Genomic DNA, 16,427 nt, shown 5'->3' on the forward strand with positions numbered 1-16,427 from the left:
GCTTTTAGGTGGCCAGCTTATATTTCTCCTCTTTCGGTGGTTATCATTTGTTTTAATGATGTCACCGAAGCCCTTGGGGTTGCATCTACAGCATCATAACACCATCCATTAATCCAGTTTATTAGGGAGAAATAAAAGTGCTGCAACGCTGCCTCTCCTGTAAACTGAAATTGCATATTTCAGTCTTTCAGCTTCTGAGACATAAATATTTAATTCTCAATCGAGTCATCAGTCAGGTGAGTTGATCTATGAAAAGTTATCACTCCATCAAAAAGCTTCCTCCAGCTACCTCCAGATGTATTAAGGGTATACAGAAGGCTTCTAAGGAGCTGATGTCAGAACAGGTCTGTTGATTAATGGGTCCCTAGGATATTCTGACACCTTTGTATGGATTGGAGAGATAAGAGACAGCAAGACCCTGCCAGAGTGCATTGCTTTATAGAAGTGAGCCAAAAGGTTAGAAGCATTGTAGAATTCCAGAGAGAAACATTAGACACAGAGTTTTCTCTGGGGCAGGATAATGGACTGCAAAGGCTAGTAAGAGAGTGAAAGATCATTTTGTAGTGCTCAAGCAAAAACCAGAGACAAGACAGATGATGCTAAAGGGTGAGAGGAAAAACAAGAACAAAGAATCCACAGAGAAATGAAGCTTTAACATATATCAGGAATGGGAGAGGCTTCCCCAAACTAGCTGAGAGTGGGCCTTAATCTATTAATGGAACAAAGATAGTTATAAATAACTTAGCTTTGCAGTTGTAAAAGATAGCAATTGGCCCTCCATCACTTAATAGACTTCACTCTTGTAAACACAAAAGAAGTCATTTGTGCTAGATTCTCCTTGTTTCATTTACTGGTAACAGGAGCACAGGGATAAAGCATGCATGCCTAAGGTCTCAAATACATTCCCCATATGTCCAGGCAGGTCTAGGAAGAACGTCTAGCTGAAATCCCGAAGAGCCACTCTCAGACAGTAGAACTGTAGAATTTCAGCTAGCCAACTTATACACATGCCCTTGAAGAAATATATTCAGGTCTCGATTTGACTGTAACAACAATTTATTACGGCATAGAGCCAGTATAAAAATACCATAGTGACCAAATATCCATGTAGACACAATACAATGTCCATACATATCAGCAAAGGATCAAGAATGGCATAAAACTCTCTGCCATGTGTCAACTGAGAAGAGGATTTGGGGGATTATAGAAATGTTACAAAAAGATTTCTTTAGCATAATCGTTTAAGTATCAATTAACAAGAATATCCACCCATTTTGATTTGATAAAAAAAATAGAAACTTGCACCACAGCCGCTCAGCACATGCTCCCATTTATATATAAAACGTCTTTGGTCAGTAGATAACTTTGGAGAATTTAGTTGTAATTCATTTTTGTTGTTGTGCGTCTTCAAGTCATTTCTGCCTTATGGTACCCCTAAGTGAACCCATCATGGGAGTTTCCGAGGCTGAGAGTGTGTGACTTACCCATTGTGTAATTCATACCTACCTCAAATCAAGCACACACACTCACACACACACGAAAAAGACATTCATGTTGCCAAAGGAGATGTTCCCAATATGAGTAAGGTGTAACAGAATCATATGACAGATCTATTTGCAATCATTTTTATTAACACATTGATCTTTACATACTCCATAAGAAACCATATGGGCTGCAGAACACACAGCAACAGTTTGTCAAGCAGAACCTATTAGTAGTACCTAACTTGGGAAGAATATCTATCCATGCTGGAACAAAATTGGCACAAGAAACCTGAAGCTTCAGCCACCTCCTTGTTGCTAAAAGAGCCACCAAGATTAGCAGTATCCAAGTGTTAGCATTTTCCAGGTTTCGTTTTAGAACAAAATGTTCATCTAATATGTTGGCCTACCAGTTCTTGAGGATGGAAAACAGATGGTCTGCAGTCAGTTTCATCAAGGATCTAAATTAAACCCACTGGCTTATTCTTACTTGAATGAATGAAAGTTGAATAATATGTACTGGCAACCTGTAAAGCTCCTATGATTTTTGGCAGTCTAAGAGTGGCGCATTAAATCTACATATGGCCAACTGCTTCTGTGTGCAGTTCCACTGATTTCAAAGGGGTGATCATAGAGATGAGTTTCATCTATTAAGCTCATAACTTTTTAAAAAATATATTCAAAAATCGGACAAAAAAGTAGCAGCGATAACAACATCGCAGCATTATGCATATGAATGTCAGAAAAGAGCACCTTAAAATGTTGCTATGTCAATTAAAAGAGAATGAGATTTTTAAAAATGTGAATGACCTATAAAACACTACAAAACATATTAAAAACATTACCAGAGAATATCACAGCTATTGACTTTTCATATAAGAGAAGCTATCGTTCAGTGTGCATGCTTCTGATTAATGATGATTAATGGTGTTATGGGTGCTATGATAATTGAATATGGAGGCTGGAAAATTGAGCAGGCTTTAGTTGATAGAAGAAACGAATCCCATGGATTTATGGTGTCATAGAGTCATAGAAATATTGAATTGGAAGGGGCTTCATGAGCCATCTAAATCAATCTCCACCTAAAACATTCAGAGCAGGTAGCTGTTTAACTTTGATCTTGTGGGAGAGGCGGGATAAATTGTTGTTGTTGTTGTTGTTGAAAATGTCCAGACCCCACCATCCCTCTAGATAAATGAGTCCGTTGCTGATCAATGATGACCTAGTTAATGGGATGGAAGTGGCAGGACCTTTAGGTGAGAGTGACTGTGTTTTACTGAAGTTTGTTATACAATGGAAAGGTAAAGCCAAGCATAGTCAGCATTCTAGATTTTAAGAAAACTGATTTTGCTTATCTTAGGGAAATACTGGGGATTGATCCCATGGTAGGGAAAAGGGAAGAAAGTTCGTGATGGATTGGAGTGTCTTGAAAGTGAAATATTGAAGGCACAATTTCCAACAGTTTCAACGAGGAGGAAAAATGAGACGTGTCTACAGAAGTCAGGATGGATGTCTGAAGACCTTTTGTCTGAGCTAAGATTTAAGAGGCACATGGACAAGAAATTGAAAAGAGGAAATATCACCAAAGAGAAATTCAAACCAACATCCAGCATGTGTAGGGAGACAGTCAGAAAAGATAAAATACAGAACTAGCTCAAGTTTGCTAGACAGGTTAAAAACAATAAAACGGCTTTTGGTTGTTGTTGTTGTTGTTATGTCTATAGCAGAAGGAAGATCAAGGAAATGATAGGGCTGCTGCATGGAGAAGATGATGAAATGCTACCAAGGTACAGTGAAAAGGCAGATCTACTTAACTCCCCCCCCCCCTTCGTCTTCTAAAAAAGAGAATAGCGTTCAGCCTGGGGAAAAAGAAGCATATGATGCAGTGAGCAAAATGCAGCACACAATAGATAAAGAGGCAGTACAGGAATACCTGACTACTCTAAATGAATTCAAGTCTCCAGGGCCTAATGAAATATATCCAAGATATTAAAAGAACTGCCAGAAGTAATCTCAGAACCACTGGCAATAATCGTGGAGAATTCCTGAAGAATACATGTCTTGTTTTGCCCTTGGGAAGCAAACCAGAAGGTTCAGAGATTTTAAGGAGAGAGAATGTGGCCAAGCTCATCCAAACATCAACTGAGAAACAGAGGTAGTCAAGTCCAGTCCAAGTTTTTTACTGGTCAGTCTTGGTTCCACTGCTATTCAACATCTTTATCAGTGATTTGGATGATGGAATAGAGGGCATGCTTATCAAAGGTTCAGATGGCACTAAATTAGGAGGAGTAACTAATGCCCTTTCTGTGGTGCAGAAAGTAGCCACTTCAAATCGTCCAAGCCATTGCATCCTCCATCACCATGTGCAGATGTGAGAGCTGGAGTATGAAGAAAGCCAACAGAAAGAAAATCAACTCATTTGAGATATGGTTCTGAAGAAGAATGCTGAGGATACTGTGGATGGCCACAAAGACAAATAAATGGGTTCTAGAACAGATCTAACTTGAACTCTCTGGAATCAAACATGATGAAACGGAGGCTGTCATACTTTGGCCATATGAGAAGGCATGAATCATTAGAAAAGACTATAATGCTAGGAAAGTTAGAGAGCAGCAGAAAGAAAGGGAGACTGCATGCCAGATAAGTTGACTCAATCAGAGGCCAGATGCCTGGGCCTGTAGGATCTAAGCAGAGCGGTTGAGGATAGGGAGGTTTGGAGATGTCTCATCCACAGGGTCGTCATGAGTCGAGGCCAATATTAGGGCAGTTAACAACAACAAAGTATAGTCCTACCACAATGTTGTATTTATTTAATTCTCTATTTATTTTTACCCAAATGCTCTTAAGTCATCCACACTGATCACTCTTGTGGATTTCTGTATTACTGAATTTGTCTTTTACATGTAATATTGCTCTTCCTCCTTTGCTCCACATCTATTCTTTTTTGAATATTCCCTTCAATTGTAATATTCCAATCATGAGAGCCATCCATTATACCTAGAAGTCAAATTTACCTTCCTGCACTAGGACTTCAAGCTCATCTTGTTTCTTTCCCAAATTCTGTCTGTTGGTGTACATACATTTGAAGCTTTGTTTGTTCTCACTTATTTATTTACTATCCATTTGTCTGACAGTCTGGTGCTTAACCCTTGACAGATGGACTATTTTTCAATCAAAGCACTTTGACTCTATTATCTTGTCACATCTTGGTCCATGTATGTAAGAATCCAACCACAGAAAGGTATTCAGAAAGTTGTCTGCTTTTTGCATATACCTTTAATTTTCCCACATTAAACTTAATCTCTCCCCAGTACAGCTAGTACGAGTGTTTTAGCTCTCTGGTTACATTTAGTAGCAAAATCAGGCATAGCTCTTCTTGTGATCTCCAGATTCACTTTCAGCGAGTTGTAAAAGTCTGTTTTTCCCCCAGAACACTTTAAGGTGATCTCTCCAATAAGAGTTGACAGGCTGTCGTTTGGATGTAGTTAGCATGTTACTTAAGTGGTGGGAAAGAGCTCACAGTAAATAATGTATCTGATAAATGTGGCTTCATTTTCTCACAGATGTACAATATGATGTGACAAAAGAGCTAAGCACAGCAAAGGAGGACATGGATGACACAGTAGAGATGTGTGCTAATGAAGCTGTTATCGGTCCTCATCGACTGCAGTGTCACATATTTACATTATAAAAGAAGAAGAAGCAGAAGAAGGAGGGAAGGAGGGAAGGAAATCCAGCCACATCACTGAAGTTTCATAATGCTTTCAGCAAGAATCAGGCCATTTTCATATTATGAACCCATTCAATTCTTCCAGTGAAATTCTAATATAAAGTAAAGGAGATCAACATCCGGCCTTTCATATGCTATTGGACTACAAATCCACTATGCAGCCAATGGTGATGGATGACAGACAATGCAGTCCAAGAATATTTTAGAAATGAGATAGAACATTTCAGTCCCTATATAATCACACATATTAGTTTGGAGTACCGTATTATTTGTTGGAGGAATTGCACATCTACATTGGCCACATAGAGCGGGGGTGCCGAAAAGCTCTCAGACCAACCGACATCCCAAAATCTCTGCATAATTCTTCTTCTCCACTGACAAGATGCTGGTCTTAATGTCAACATGGGTGTTGAATCTGCAGTTCAAGATCTCGATGCATTTTTGTGTGTTAATTAATTATAATCAAGTTTGTCTCACCTATAGTAGAAGAAATTAGGTTTCTACGAAGATAAAAATGCAATTAACTTGCATAATGAGGTCAGTGTGTTTCTATTAAGGTTTGAGAACTTCAAAAATGCTTTGTAAAATCTGCCTTCATCATTTGAAGGTTTACGTAGTCATAAAAAAGAGTAAAATAATTGGAATTTATAGAAACAGAATGCTTATTCATTACAGAGTCTACACAACAACTTTCATGATCCCACTGAGCTTGTTCCTTTCTTGTTGCAGATGAATTATGCTGTATCATAATTTATTTTGGAGTAATGCAAACCAATTTTCACTATTTTTTGTTCTCAAATGACAGAAAAGCCTTGTAACAAAATGCGGTCATGGGGAATGCTTCTCTTCAGGATTCCAACCAGTTAGTAAGACATACCCTTTATCTAGAATGATCAATTCCATTTCTACTCACTGCTGGCTTTCCATTCCACAATGAAGTCCAAACAGTGCTCTGCAGCGTTCAAAACTAAGGATTTTGGAGGTTGTTTGGTGGCTGCCATCACACTTAGAGAATGCACCCCCCCCCCCCAAAAAAAAATCTAGTTTGCATCTATTGGTATACATCTAAAGACTCTGAAACTACTCTCCAATGTGGAATTAGTTTGATTGGTTACACAATGATCCATGCCTGGATAAAGAGTTATTTATTAACATATAAAATGGGGTGGGAAATGACCCGCCATAGGATACCTAGCTATCTTGTAAGTCGCATTCTTCCAAGAGGCCAGAAATACCTTTCATAAAATATGAAATACAATAGCAGAGGAATTTGTAGCCCAGACAATAGAGATGCTACCATGCAAAGGTGTTAGAATCAGAGAACCGTAGAGATGAATAGACTGCAAGGGCCATCCAGTCCAACTCCTTGCCGAGTAAGGATACAAAATCCAAGCATTCCTAACAGATGTTTAAAAACCTCTAAAGGGGGAGAGTCCAAAACACTCAAAGGCAGCATATTCCACTATTGAACATTTCTTATCATTAAGTTCTTCCTAATGTTTAGTTGGAACCTCATTTCCTGTAGCTTGAATCCATTCGTCTGCATCCTAGTCTCTGGAACAGCAGAAAATATGCTCAGTATAGCATCCCTTCAAACATTTAAACATGGTTATCATATCACTGCTGAACCTTCTCTTCTCCGGCTAAACATACAGAATACCTCCTTCTACAACATTCGTGGAAAGTATAAATTCTGGTCTTTACAGGGATTAGAAAAGTTTATATCACTTGTAGAACCTTGATTTATAAGTATTATTATGCTTGCTCAGTCGTAAAGCCATTTCTCAAGGACTGTATGATTGACAAGAGGTAAGACTTATGCACATAGCATGGCTTTGTTTAGAAGAAGAAATGAATCTAGTGCATACTCATACAGAGCATCAGTGTATCGCTTAAAGATCAACTTCGAACTCATTTTAACCAATGATACATTAGCTATAAATGTATAATATTACCAGCTATTAAAAACCAAGTTGGTAGTTATAAGTACAGAGGTATAATATAAAGCCCAGTAATGCAAATTAGGCATTAGAAACAACGTTTTCCTCTCATAGTGTAATAAAACAAACAGGAATGTAAAAAAGAGTCCTTTTTATTTCAAAGTCTGCTTCATATACTGAAGCACATATTAAAGCAACAGTACAATGCTCATAAAATATAAGTGTGATGTAACATTTCTTACATGTCAGAATACTGATATTTGTATGTATACTAAAAAATAAGAATTTTAAAATTGTACAAATAGATACATTTAAAAATGACATAGAAATAGGGCGCCTCCCACTTTAACAAGACAGAGTTTTATATCTGGCACGTATTAGATTAAGATGAAAGTATAAGCAAAAAGATTTACAAGAGTCAGCAGAAACGAGTCGGATGCTCAAGAGACATTATAATTGTACATTGTCCTGTACATACATCATATGTGTTTAAGCTGGCTGAATATTATATATTTCAAGTTTAAAAATGCACTACATAGGGAGTGTCCATAGTTTAAGGCGAAATTACAGCTCAGAACTGTTATTTTTTTTCTAATTTGTGGAAGCTTCTTTGACATAAAAGACTTAGTTTTTCATAATACATAAAAAGATTGCCTTCAATTCTAGGATGACTTTAAGAATTTCCCTTTACTTAAATATGTTGTATTACACAAGTGGTGTTCCCCCTTCCCTTTCTATGGAAGTTAGGTACCACCTCCAGCCTTTGCCTTTGCGTTGAAAAGGTACTTCACAGTATTGACCACTTTTTATTCATGTCCCTTTACAATTAAAGAACAACCTCCCATCCCCAACAAACTTAGATACTTTATATGAGCCTTTCACTGTTTTATTTTGTATTAAAAAAAATACCTGCTTACATTTTTTTCCTCTGATTTTGTTTTTCCCAGAACATTAGAAACAGTTCTTAAGGCCAAATTTGTAACGTTATTGTTAAGAATCGTCTTCAAAAGTGTCTTTGGAGCCATATAAGTCTGCTAGTTTCTTAAAACGAGGTCCCCAGTTTTGTAGATAGTCATAGTCCAAATCAGAATCCGTTGTTGCTGACTCTAAAGAGCTAAGTGAACCAGCCACTGAGCCTCTTCCTTCATAACCATAGATCTGGATAGAGTCATATGGAGGCGCTGTTGGGTCATTGTCTGCTTCTTGTATTCTTGTGTTGATAAAGTCATCAACATCAACGCTGTTTGGAGCGGGTCGAAGCTCTGGCCTTGGCATGTATTGGTACTCCGGCTTTATGTCTTTGCGAGGTATAAAACCATTGATTCCATCAGGGTTTTGCAAAGTAGCAATGTCAAAAGCCTCTGTGTCTTCTTCCCCGCCACCTTCGTCGTCGTAAGTAATAATATTCTCTCGGACATCTTCTTCTTCAAAAACAATTAGGGGTTCTTTCTTTTGACGTTTTAGTGTCACAAATAACACTACAATCACTGAGGAGAGAAATTAGATGCTGATGATTATTTTTTTAAAACGAGTTGCATAACAAAATATATAACATCTTAGGGCATTCTACTAACAGAAATAGCATCTGTTTATGAGAAGTGTGTTTTTCTTATGGAAGGATTTCCTTCTATCTTAGAAGGACCTTTCTGCTTATATAACCATTATTCCAATAACAACAACAACAACAACATTTATTTATATCCCACCCCTCTGTGGGATGCAATTTCATGAATGAAAGATCCCATTGTCAATGAAGCAAAAATTGAATCCTATCCATTTTAAACAGTGGCATTCAAAATCGCCTCCAAAATTAGTGCCAAGTTAACCAAGCTCTGCTCAGACATACAACATATAGGGCAAAGTTCTAACCTAACAAAGTTTCTACATGCAAATATAACAAGTTTTTTCCCCTCCAAAGGATTCTGCTAATTTCAGGTTAATCATCCATCTGCTGTTTGTGAGGTGCTTCCGTTGATTTAAGCACGAATTGCAACTACATTTTGTTAGATGGAGCATTTTATTCAGGAGGAGGAGGATGCTCATGAAGAAGAGGATAAAAATGTTGGGATTTCCTTACCTAACAATATCACAATGCAAGCAAGGATAGCAATTAAAGCCCCAGTGCTAAGTCCAGCATTCAGGGTGTAGGCTTCTGGGTTGCAAGAGATCAAAATGCCATTTCCATCACAGCCACAAACTCGAATGGTAAACATGTTGGTGCTGCTCTGTGGAGGGCGCCCACCATCACTGATCACAATAGGCAGACGGTACAGCTCTTGCATCTGATGATTGAAGCTTGTCCGTTTTGCATAAATACTTGCAGTGTTATCTGTTTTAAACAATATAATGATTATTTGTTCATATTCCACTGTTACGACGTTGCAAGCAAAAGTTATTACCTACCTACTGTCTTTCCTAAGAGTGGGCCAAATGAATCACATTCACATATATCAAGATGTTTAAAAAAAACACTCAGATTTGTTGTAGGAAAATGCCCAAATTGATCCAATTTAAATTGGAGTGAATATTACCTCTAGACAGTCAGAGTTCACACTATACCTTTAATACATTGTGTGAAGTAGCATCCCATTCAGCTTGACTTCAGCTGAAGCGTACTCTGTTACTGAATCTATTATTGAATTTCACTTCTTGAATATCATGCCCACATTATCAATATGTGCACTTAACTATGCTCACATTTGTTCCATATCATAATTGTGCAATCATGAGTAAATACAACCTCCCAAGAAAGCAAAAACATTGAGATATAAGATGTAATTCTCAATCATATGACACTGTGCCTTAGGTTCAATGTATCTAAAGCACCAGCTCTTCCACAAACATCCTCCTGTACCATAAGAACTAACAGAGACACTTTTCTTTGCAGTTGTCAAAATAAATATTCCCTGACGTTTGCATTTTCAGTTTATTGCCTTTGGCAGACATAATAGTATTCAAGCACGGGGGGAAATGGCATATATTTAGACATGATGTCACTGGGTGCAATTCCAATGAAGTTAGCCATGGAACTAAATTTGGCTCAACATAGAAGCTAATTTCTAATGCTATCATTTCCTCAGACATTTGCTGTTTTAAAGATATGGACGTACGCCAAACACTACTGGAACATTTTTCCACGCCGAGTCTCTGAATAATGTTATTGTTCTAGAATAGTATTTAAATATTATTTTTCTTGTGTAGAAAGATTCTGCTAATAGGGTGGTTCTAACAAGCCATTTTAAGGCAGGACTTGATCAAACTCAGTTAACCTAAACAAGCTTAAGATAACAGTTTAAATAATTGCTGTAAGCACATTTACCACAGAGGGAAAGTATACCTATATTTACTTACTTCTGAACAAATATATTTAAAATTAGAGTTGCCAGATAAGGCCTATTGGAAGTCCTAAGATTTCTAGATCAAAACATGAGACCTAGGAATGATGCCACTGAGATGTCACAGGGGCCAGGCCTTAGTGCAGTGATTCCGAAACTCTGCAGTGCAGTGCTTCCCAAACGTTTCCCTATACAGCTTGGATCCAAGGTTGTTTGAAAGGCCATATCTCCCTTCATGATTCCACTAGTGTGTTAAGATCATCTGGAGAGGCCCTTCTCTCTGTTCCACCACCTTCTCAAGCTTGTTTGGTGGGAACAAGAGAGAGAGAGCCTTCTCAGTGTCTGCTCCCAGGCTCCTGAATTCTCTCCTTAAAGAGGCCAGGATGGCCCCATTCCTGCTCTCCTTTAGGCAGCAGGTAAAAACAATTTTGTGCTATCAGGCTCTTTAAACTGATAAGGGTTGGGCTTTCAAAGGGTTGGGGTTTCAAAGTTTAGAGGCAGCCGCTGAGAAGGTCCTATCTCATGTTCTCATCACCTTTACCTGTGAAGTTGGTGGGACTGGAAGAAATGACTTTCCAGTGGATTTCAGGGGATGGGCAGGCAAGTGGTGATGAGAGCCTATTAAATATACAGTGGTCCCTTGTCTTATGCGGGGGATCCGTTCCGGACCCTTCCACGTAAGGCAAGTTGTGCCTATGCTTGAGCTCCATTAAAAATAATGGAGCTTCTGCATATGGTGTGCCAGGTCACATGCACCATACAGGAAATGGCATGGGGCTTTCAGCATAAGCTGAAAGCCGCATAAAAGACACCTGCGTATGACACGTGCTCACTGTTTTTGATCACCGAGACCCATGCAAGTTGGAGCTATTCTTTGTTTCAATTTCTCCAGTGCTCTTGGTTATGGGCTAAGACTAAGGGAAAACAAGTATAAAATATTTTGCGTGTCTATAACCCCTTTCAAATCATTTGCTTCTCATCTTGCTGCAATACTTTACATTCTCAAAGCTATCCCAGAATTAGAATTGGAGCCAAATATATAGACCAAGTGTGTGGTAAGAAGTCATGTTGTCTCAGCATGACACAATGTAAGTAAACACTCCAAAGGAAAGAGGTGCAGTGTTTTATCACAGCGTGCAATCACTCATTATCCTCTTTGTAGAAAATGCGCTGAAAAAGCTGGCCACACCTCTGACTGTTATCAGGATGTAAACTGTCACTATTCATTATTTCATTATTTTAATTACTTTCAGGGGACTGCTAGAAACACTCTTAAATTATCAAGAACAGTATTCCAACAACAACAACAATTCCTTCAAAGAGTTGTGATGGCAGCCTAAACTTTGCAGTTTTAAAATAAATGGCTTCTGTAGTTAATAGAGACATTTTTTTCTTTTAAACTAGCAAACTCTTTAAGATATTGTCTAAAGAATGCTCTGATTTGCAAATGGAAAAGAGAAAGAGGGAGAGAAACTTTTAACTACTTTGACTTGCAAATTACAAGACTGTCGGAGGGAAAAGGTTACTTGCTGGAAGCCCTTAGAATTCCTACTCTTCAATTTGACTCCTTAGCCTAACCTTTTATAAACACACATAACACTATTCAATTAACAATACTATGGGCTTTTCACACTCATGTAAAATACATGAATATGTTTAAAAGGGATGTGTGTCAAGCGATGGTGGAGTTAGTAAAAGAATGGAAATTGGAGATTCTTGCCTTAGTTGAGATAAATCCAAATTATTTCAGTGTTTGAAGAAGAGCAGAAAGATGAGATTATATATGCTAGCAAGGTGGCATCCACATCTGCTAAGCTATTAACTGATGTAGATATACACCTTATATAAAAACGGGGTCTTCAAGTGATCTTATTAGGTCATAAAGTATTTCTGAGCTTCCCCCGCAGTTTGTGTTTCTCTGAAATAATAGGCTGAGGTTGCATCTGCACTGCAGAAATAATCTGGTTTGACACCACTTTAACTGCCATGGCTCAATCTTATGGAATTCTGGGAATAGTAATTTGTTGAGGGATCAGAGCTCTCTGGCACTGAAAGCTAAATATCTCACAAAGCTACAATTCCCAGAATTCCATAGCAGTGGGACATGGCAGTTAAATGGGTGTCAAACCAGATTCTTTCTGCAGTGAGCATACTGCCTTAAATAAAATAGTCTAAAGACCAGAGTCTTGGGATCCACAGGGGAGGGCTCCCAATCCCTGAAACTCCCTTCGATGTGCTTTGAAAGATTTTATTCCGTTTATAAGCTATCATTTCAATGCGACGATATTTTGAAAAGTGTTTACATTTTATTGTTAGGTCTTAGCTGATTCTTTTTGTGAGCTGCTTTGAGCCTCACTCCAGGAGAAAGATGACATGTAAATGAAATAAATAAATAATAAAATAGTAGCAGCCCATGGTAAAATATTTATTTGAATTTCTTAAGAAAAGTCTAGGAAGACTGGCAGGTGGGGGTCCCATCTCAGGGACAGAGTGAATCCAATCTGATTTTTCAGTCCACACTTGAGCTCTCCATGGTGGTAAAAATCCTATCCTGCAAACAGATTCAGCACCTCAGATATCTCTTTTAAGTCGGAAATAAAACAAGAATGAATTCACTATGCCCCTTACATGGAAGGTCCTGGCCTCATCCTCCCCAAAGGAACGTCTATGGTATCAAATTGAAATGTGGGTGGGACAGAACTTAATGTATCTCCACGTTTTGATCTTCTCGCCTTCTCACTTTCCCCAGCCTGAAATGCACCCAAAATACAGGATTGCCTTCTTTTCATCCTAGTTATTAGAAAATGCTGGGCTAGGTGTTCCTGAAACCCTGAAAATGCCACAGATGAGATTTAATGAAGAAAAATGCTGTGTACTCATTGCTTAGTTGTATTAAACGTTTTCAACTAGAGCTTGCAATCCCAATCCATTACCCACAGATTTATTTTGCATGCACTTATCAGGATGAATGTTGGTGACAACACACTATAGGAATGGCTCTGCGCATCTGTTGCATTCCTTTGCATATTTTCAAGCTCTCTGCCCAAGACAAACAACACTACTTCTGGTGAACAAAAATATTGCTCTACTGTATGAGAAGAGTAGTGTACTTCTCTTCATTATATTACATCTTGGTACAAACCTCGGTTATCTCGGAGAGTGAAATTAGGCCTGTGAATCGTTTCTGGTGGCAAACTGAAGATTAATCTTGGACCATTGGCTGTATCGTCCTTATCCTTTGCACTAATTGTAAATAATGGCTGTAAAAGAAAGGCATATGTAAGCATGCTGTGAGTTTAAAAACTGTTTCGTTTCTTTTTCTTTTAATAAACTGATTTATGAGTTAAAGCTATATAGAAACCTGTAGGTTAGAGATGGCCAAAATATAGCCTTGGAGTTGTATTCAGCTTCCCAATGCACCCCAGACACCCCTTTTCTGATCCCCCGGGGTCTCCAGGAGCAGCCATTCACCTTTTAAAGAGGTTTCAGGCTGAACATTTAAAAATAATGGCATCTTGTTCAGTAGTTATGAGACTTTAAGCCAGACTTATGATCTCATAACTTCTGTGGATTCATATTTAGAGTTGTGAATGATGAAATGTGACCTTCTCTCAAATCTATGATTGCAGCCTGGCAGCATTCTCACCAAAGCATTTCCAAGACTGTGCAGATTGGGTTCTGGGAAGTGCACTCTTTCATTTTCAGGGCATATTGAGACAAGCAGTCCACAAAACACACACACACACCACAAAAACTATCTTTGAAGTATTGCAACATCGTGACCAAAGTGTTTCCAAAGCACTGCAGATTGGAGTGCTTGTAAAACAAGACAACAGACAGATGGAGAGATCCTTTGGGGCCTTGCCACAAATACTTGTCCCAGGGCACTCCACAACTGGGAGTGCGCTGTAGAGGGCATTTTCCAGTGTCCTAATCTGCAGTGCCTCAGAAACAATTGGAGTGCTGTTGGGCTGCAAAGGTAGGTTTGGGGGAGCACTGTCAATCATACTGTTGGGCAGGCATTGAGGGAACTCCAAATCGTAATTTTGATAGGGCAGGATTTTTGTAAGTTTTTTTCTTTTTTGTGGGGGGGGGGGGCAAAACAAAGTCCTGATAGACATTTTAAAACATGAGCAAAAACTCTTAAAAATTCATCCAGCAGAAGAAGAAATTCTTGAAATCCTTTCAAAAAGCAAGCTTTTACATTCCCGCCTGTGAAAATAAAAGAAGTGAAGTTTCAGATCCCTAATCTATATTGAATGGCATTTTCATTTACACCACACTTATGAATACTGAACAACGTCTTAATTTATCTGTGCCAGTCCTTAATAAAAATTATTTAATGAAAACGTGTGCCAGATGTTACCTCACTGGTCTGTGGTTTTTCACAAATAACTGTTTCATTGGTAGTTGCAAATTCTGGAGCATTGTCATTTACATCAAGGACCTTGATGGCCACTGGAACTTTGGCTTCCTGATGCCGATTATCTGTAACAATGATTGAGACGGGAGAAGGGTGGAAGCACAACATAAAAAGAGCAACGTTAATTCTGTCAAGGTAAGACACTTACACTATTCCTGTCTCTGAACAGGGTTCCTGCACTTTGTGCTACCTGGAGGGTAATAATTCTAATACTATGCCAGACTTTCCCAACCTCTTATTAATGGAATCAAGTCAGGTTCCAAAAGCCCACATATTAATATTTTATTTTACAATCTCAAGTGAAATTGAGTCCTGGCTGAATGACAAGGCTAAGATGCTTTTATTGTTAGTTAGTCAAACGGACAGATTTATTTTCAGCATGCACTCTGATAGGTAGCATATTCCAGATACCTCATCACTAACTGTAAATTGATCTGGCCACAGGATGAAGAAATACAATGGCTAACCAGGATGAACATCATTGTAACTTTTGTACTCATGGGCAAGAATGAATAATTTAACCATTTTCCACTCAGATGTGAGAAAGTCCTTGGTAACTTCACAGTTCTCAAGGACTATTCCTTCTAGGGAAAGTCCATTTTTTCCCCAAAGAACACACCATGTTTTCTGCACATGAAACCTGATTTCTGAAAAGAGAATAACATTTCTGGTCAGAAAAAAAATATATGTGTACTTCTCATATAGAACGAGTCCTGTACTTTGGAAATTATTGCCCATCCATGATGTTCCTTGTTAGAGTTTGCCAGCATTTGGGAAATGACTTTCTCACTTGGCTTTCAAATATTTATCATTAGTCTTTCCAACCCTAATAGCTACTGGACCATGTACCCAACTATTTTACCTACTGCAAGGTAGAGCCACATTAGATCTCAAACTGTAGAAATCATAATAAACTCATGGGAATAATCTCTTATGTAATAAGAAACATGAAATTAGTTCCATAGTCTTATTAGAACCATTGAATCATATAGTTGGAAGAAAGCACAAGGGCCATCCAGTCCAACCCCATTCTGCCATGCAGGAACTCTCAATCAAAGCACCCCCTACAGATGACCATCCAGCCTTTGCTTAAAGACCCCCAAAGATTAGAAAGGATTTAGAAAGTAGTGAAATCCCATCATGCTACACAAATCTCTTTTTAAAGAATCATGATTCCTGCACTGGAGATTCGTACTGGCTGTCACAATAACAGGTTTTGATCCATAGAAAACTATAAATCACATGCAATAGTGTCAGGCACAGTTTCATCATGGCAGGGCCTTCTACTGACCCTAAAGCCCCCTCCCTGAAACATTTGGTGTGAGCAGAGCCAGATGGCCACCATTTAAATTAACTGAAATGCTCCAGAGCAATATTGCACAGGGATCATGATGCTGCCATTAGGAAGTGTGATGCAATTGCCTCCGGCAAAGGTTAATTCAATGCAACAGTGACTTTTTTTTATTACTCCATTCTCTTGCCAGACAAAATGTGTGTGTTACACAATTCATCCCAAAC

The 16,427-nt window shown here is 38.4% G+C and overlaps 1 protein-coding gene across 1 annotated transcript in view; it reads right to left on the reverse strand.

The window, feature by feature from the left end:
* Nucleotides 1-7,285: 7,285 nt before the first annotated feature.
* CDH11 (cadherin 11) overlaps nt 7,286-16,427 on the reverse strand; it is a 92,922-nt gene continuing 83,780 nt past the window's right edge. The window contains exons 10-13 of the mRNA XM_042438215.1: nt 14,853-14,974; nt 13,629-13,746; nt 9,229-9,480; nt 7,286-8,638 (exon numbers count right to left, since the gene is read on the reverse strand). Coding sequence (XP_042294149.1) covers nt 8,142-8,638; nt 9,229-9,480; nt 13,629-13,746; nt 14,853-14,974 — 989 coding nt within the window. The 3' untranslated portion in view covers nt 7,286-8,141. The remainder of the gene's footprint in view (nt 8,639-9,228; nt 9,481-13,628; nt 13,747-14,852; nt 14,975-16,427) is intronic.

The sequence above is a fragment of the Sceloporus undulatus genome, chromosome 8 (genome assembly GCF_019175285.1).
Source record: "Sceloporus undulatus isolate JIND9_A2432 ecotype Alabama chromosome 8, SceUnd_v1.1, whole genome shotgun sequence".
In the NCBI taxonomy this organism is placed as follows: domain Eukaryota; kingdom Metazoa; phylum Chordata; class Lepidosauria; order Squamata; family Phrynosomatidae; genus Sceloporus; species Sceloporus undulatus.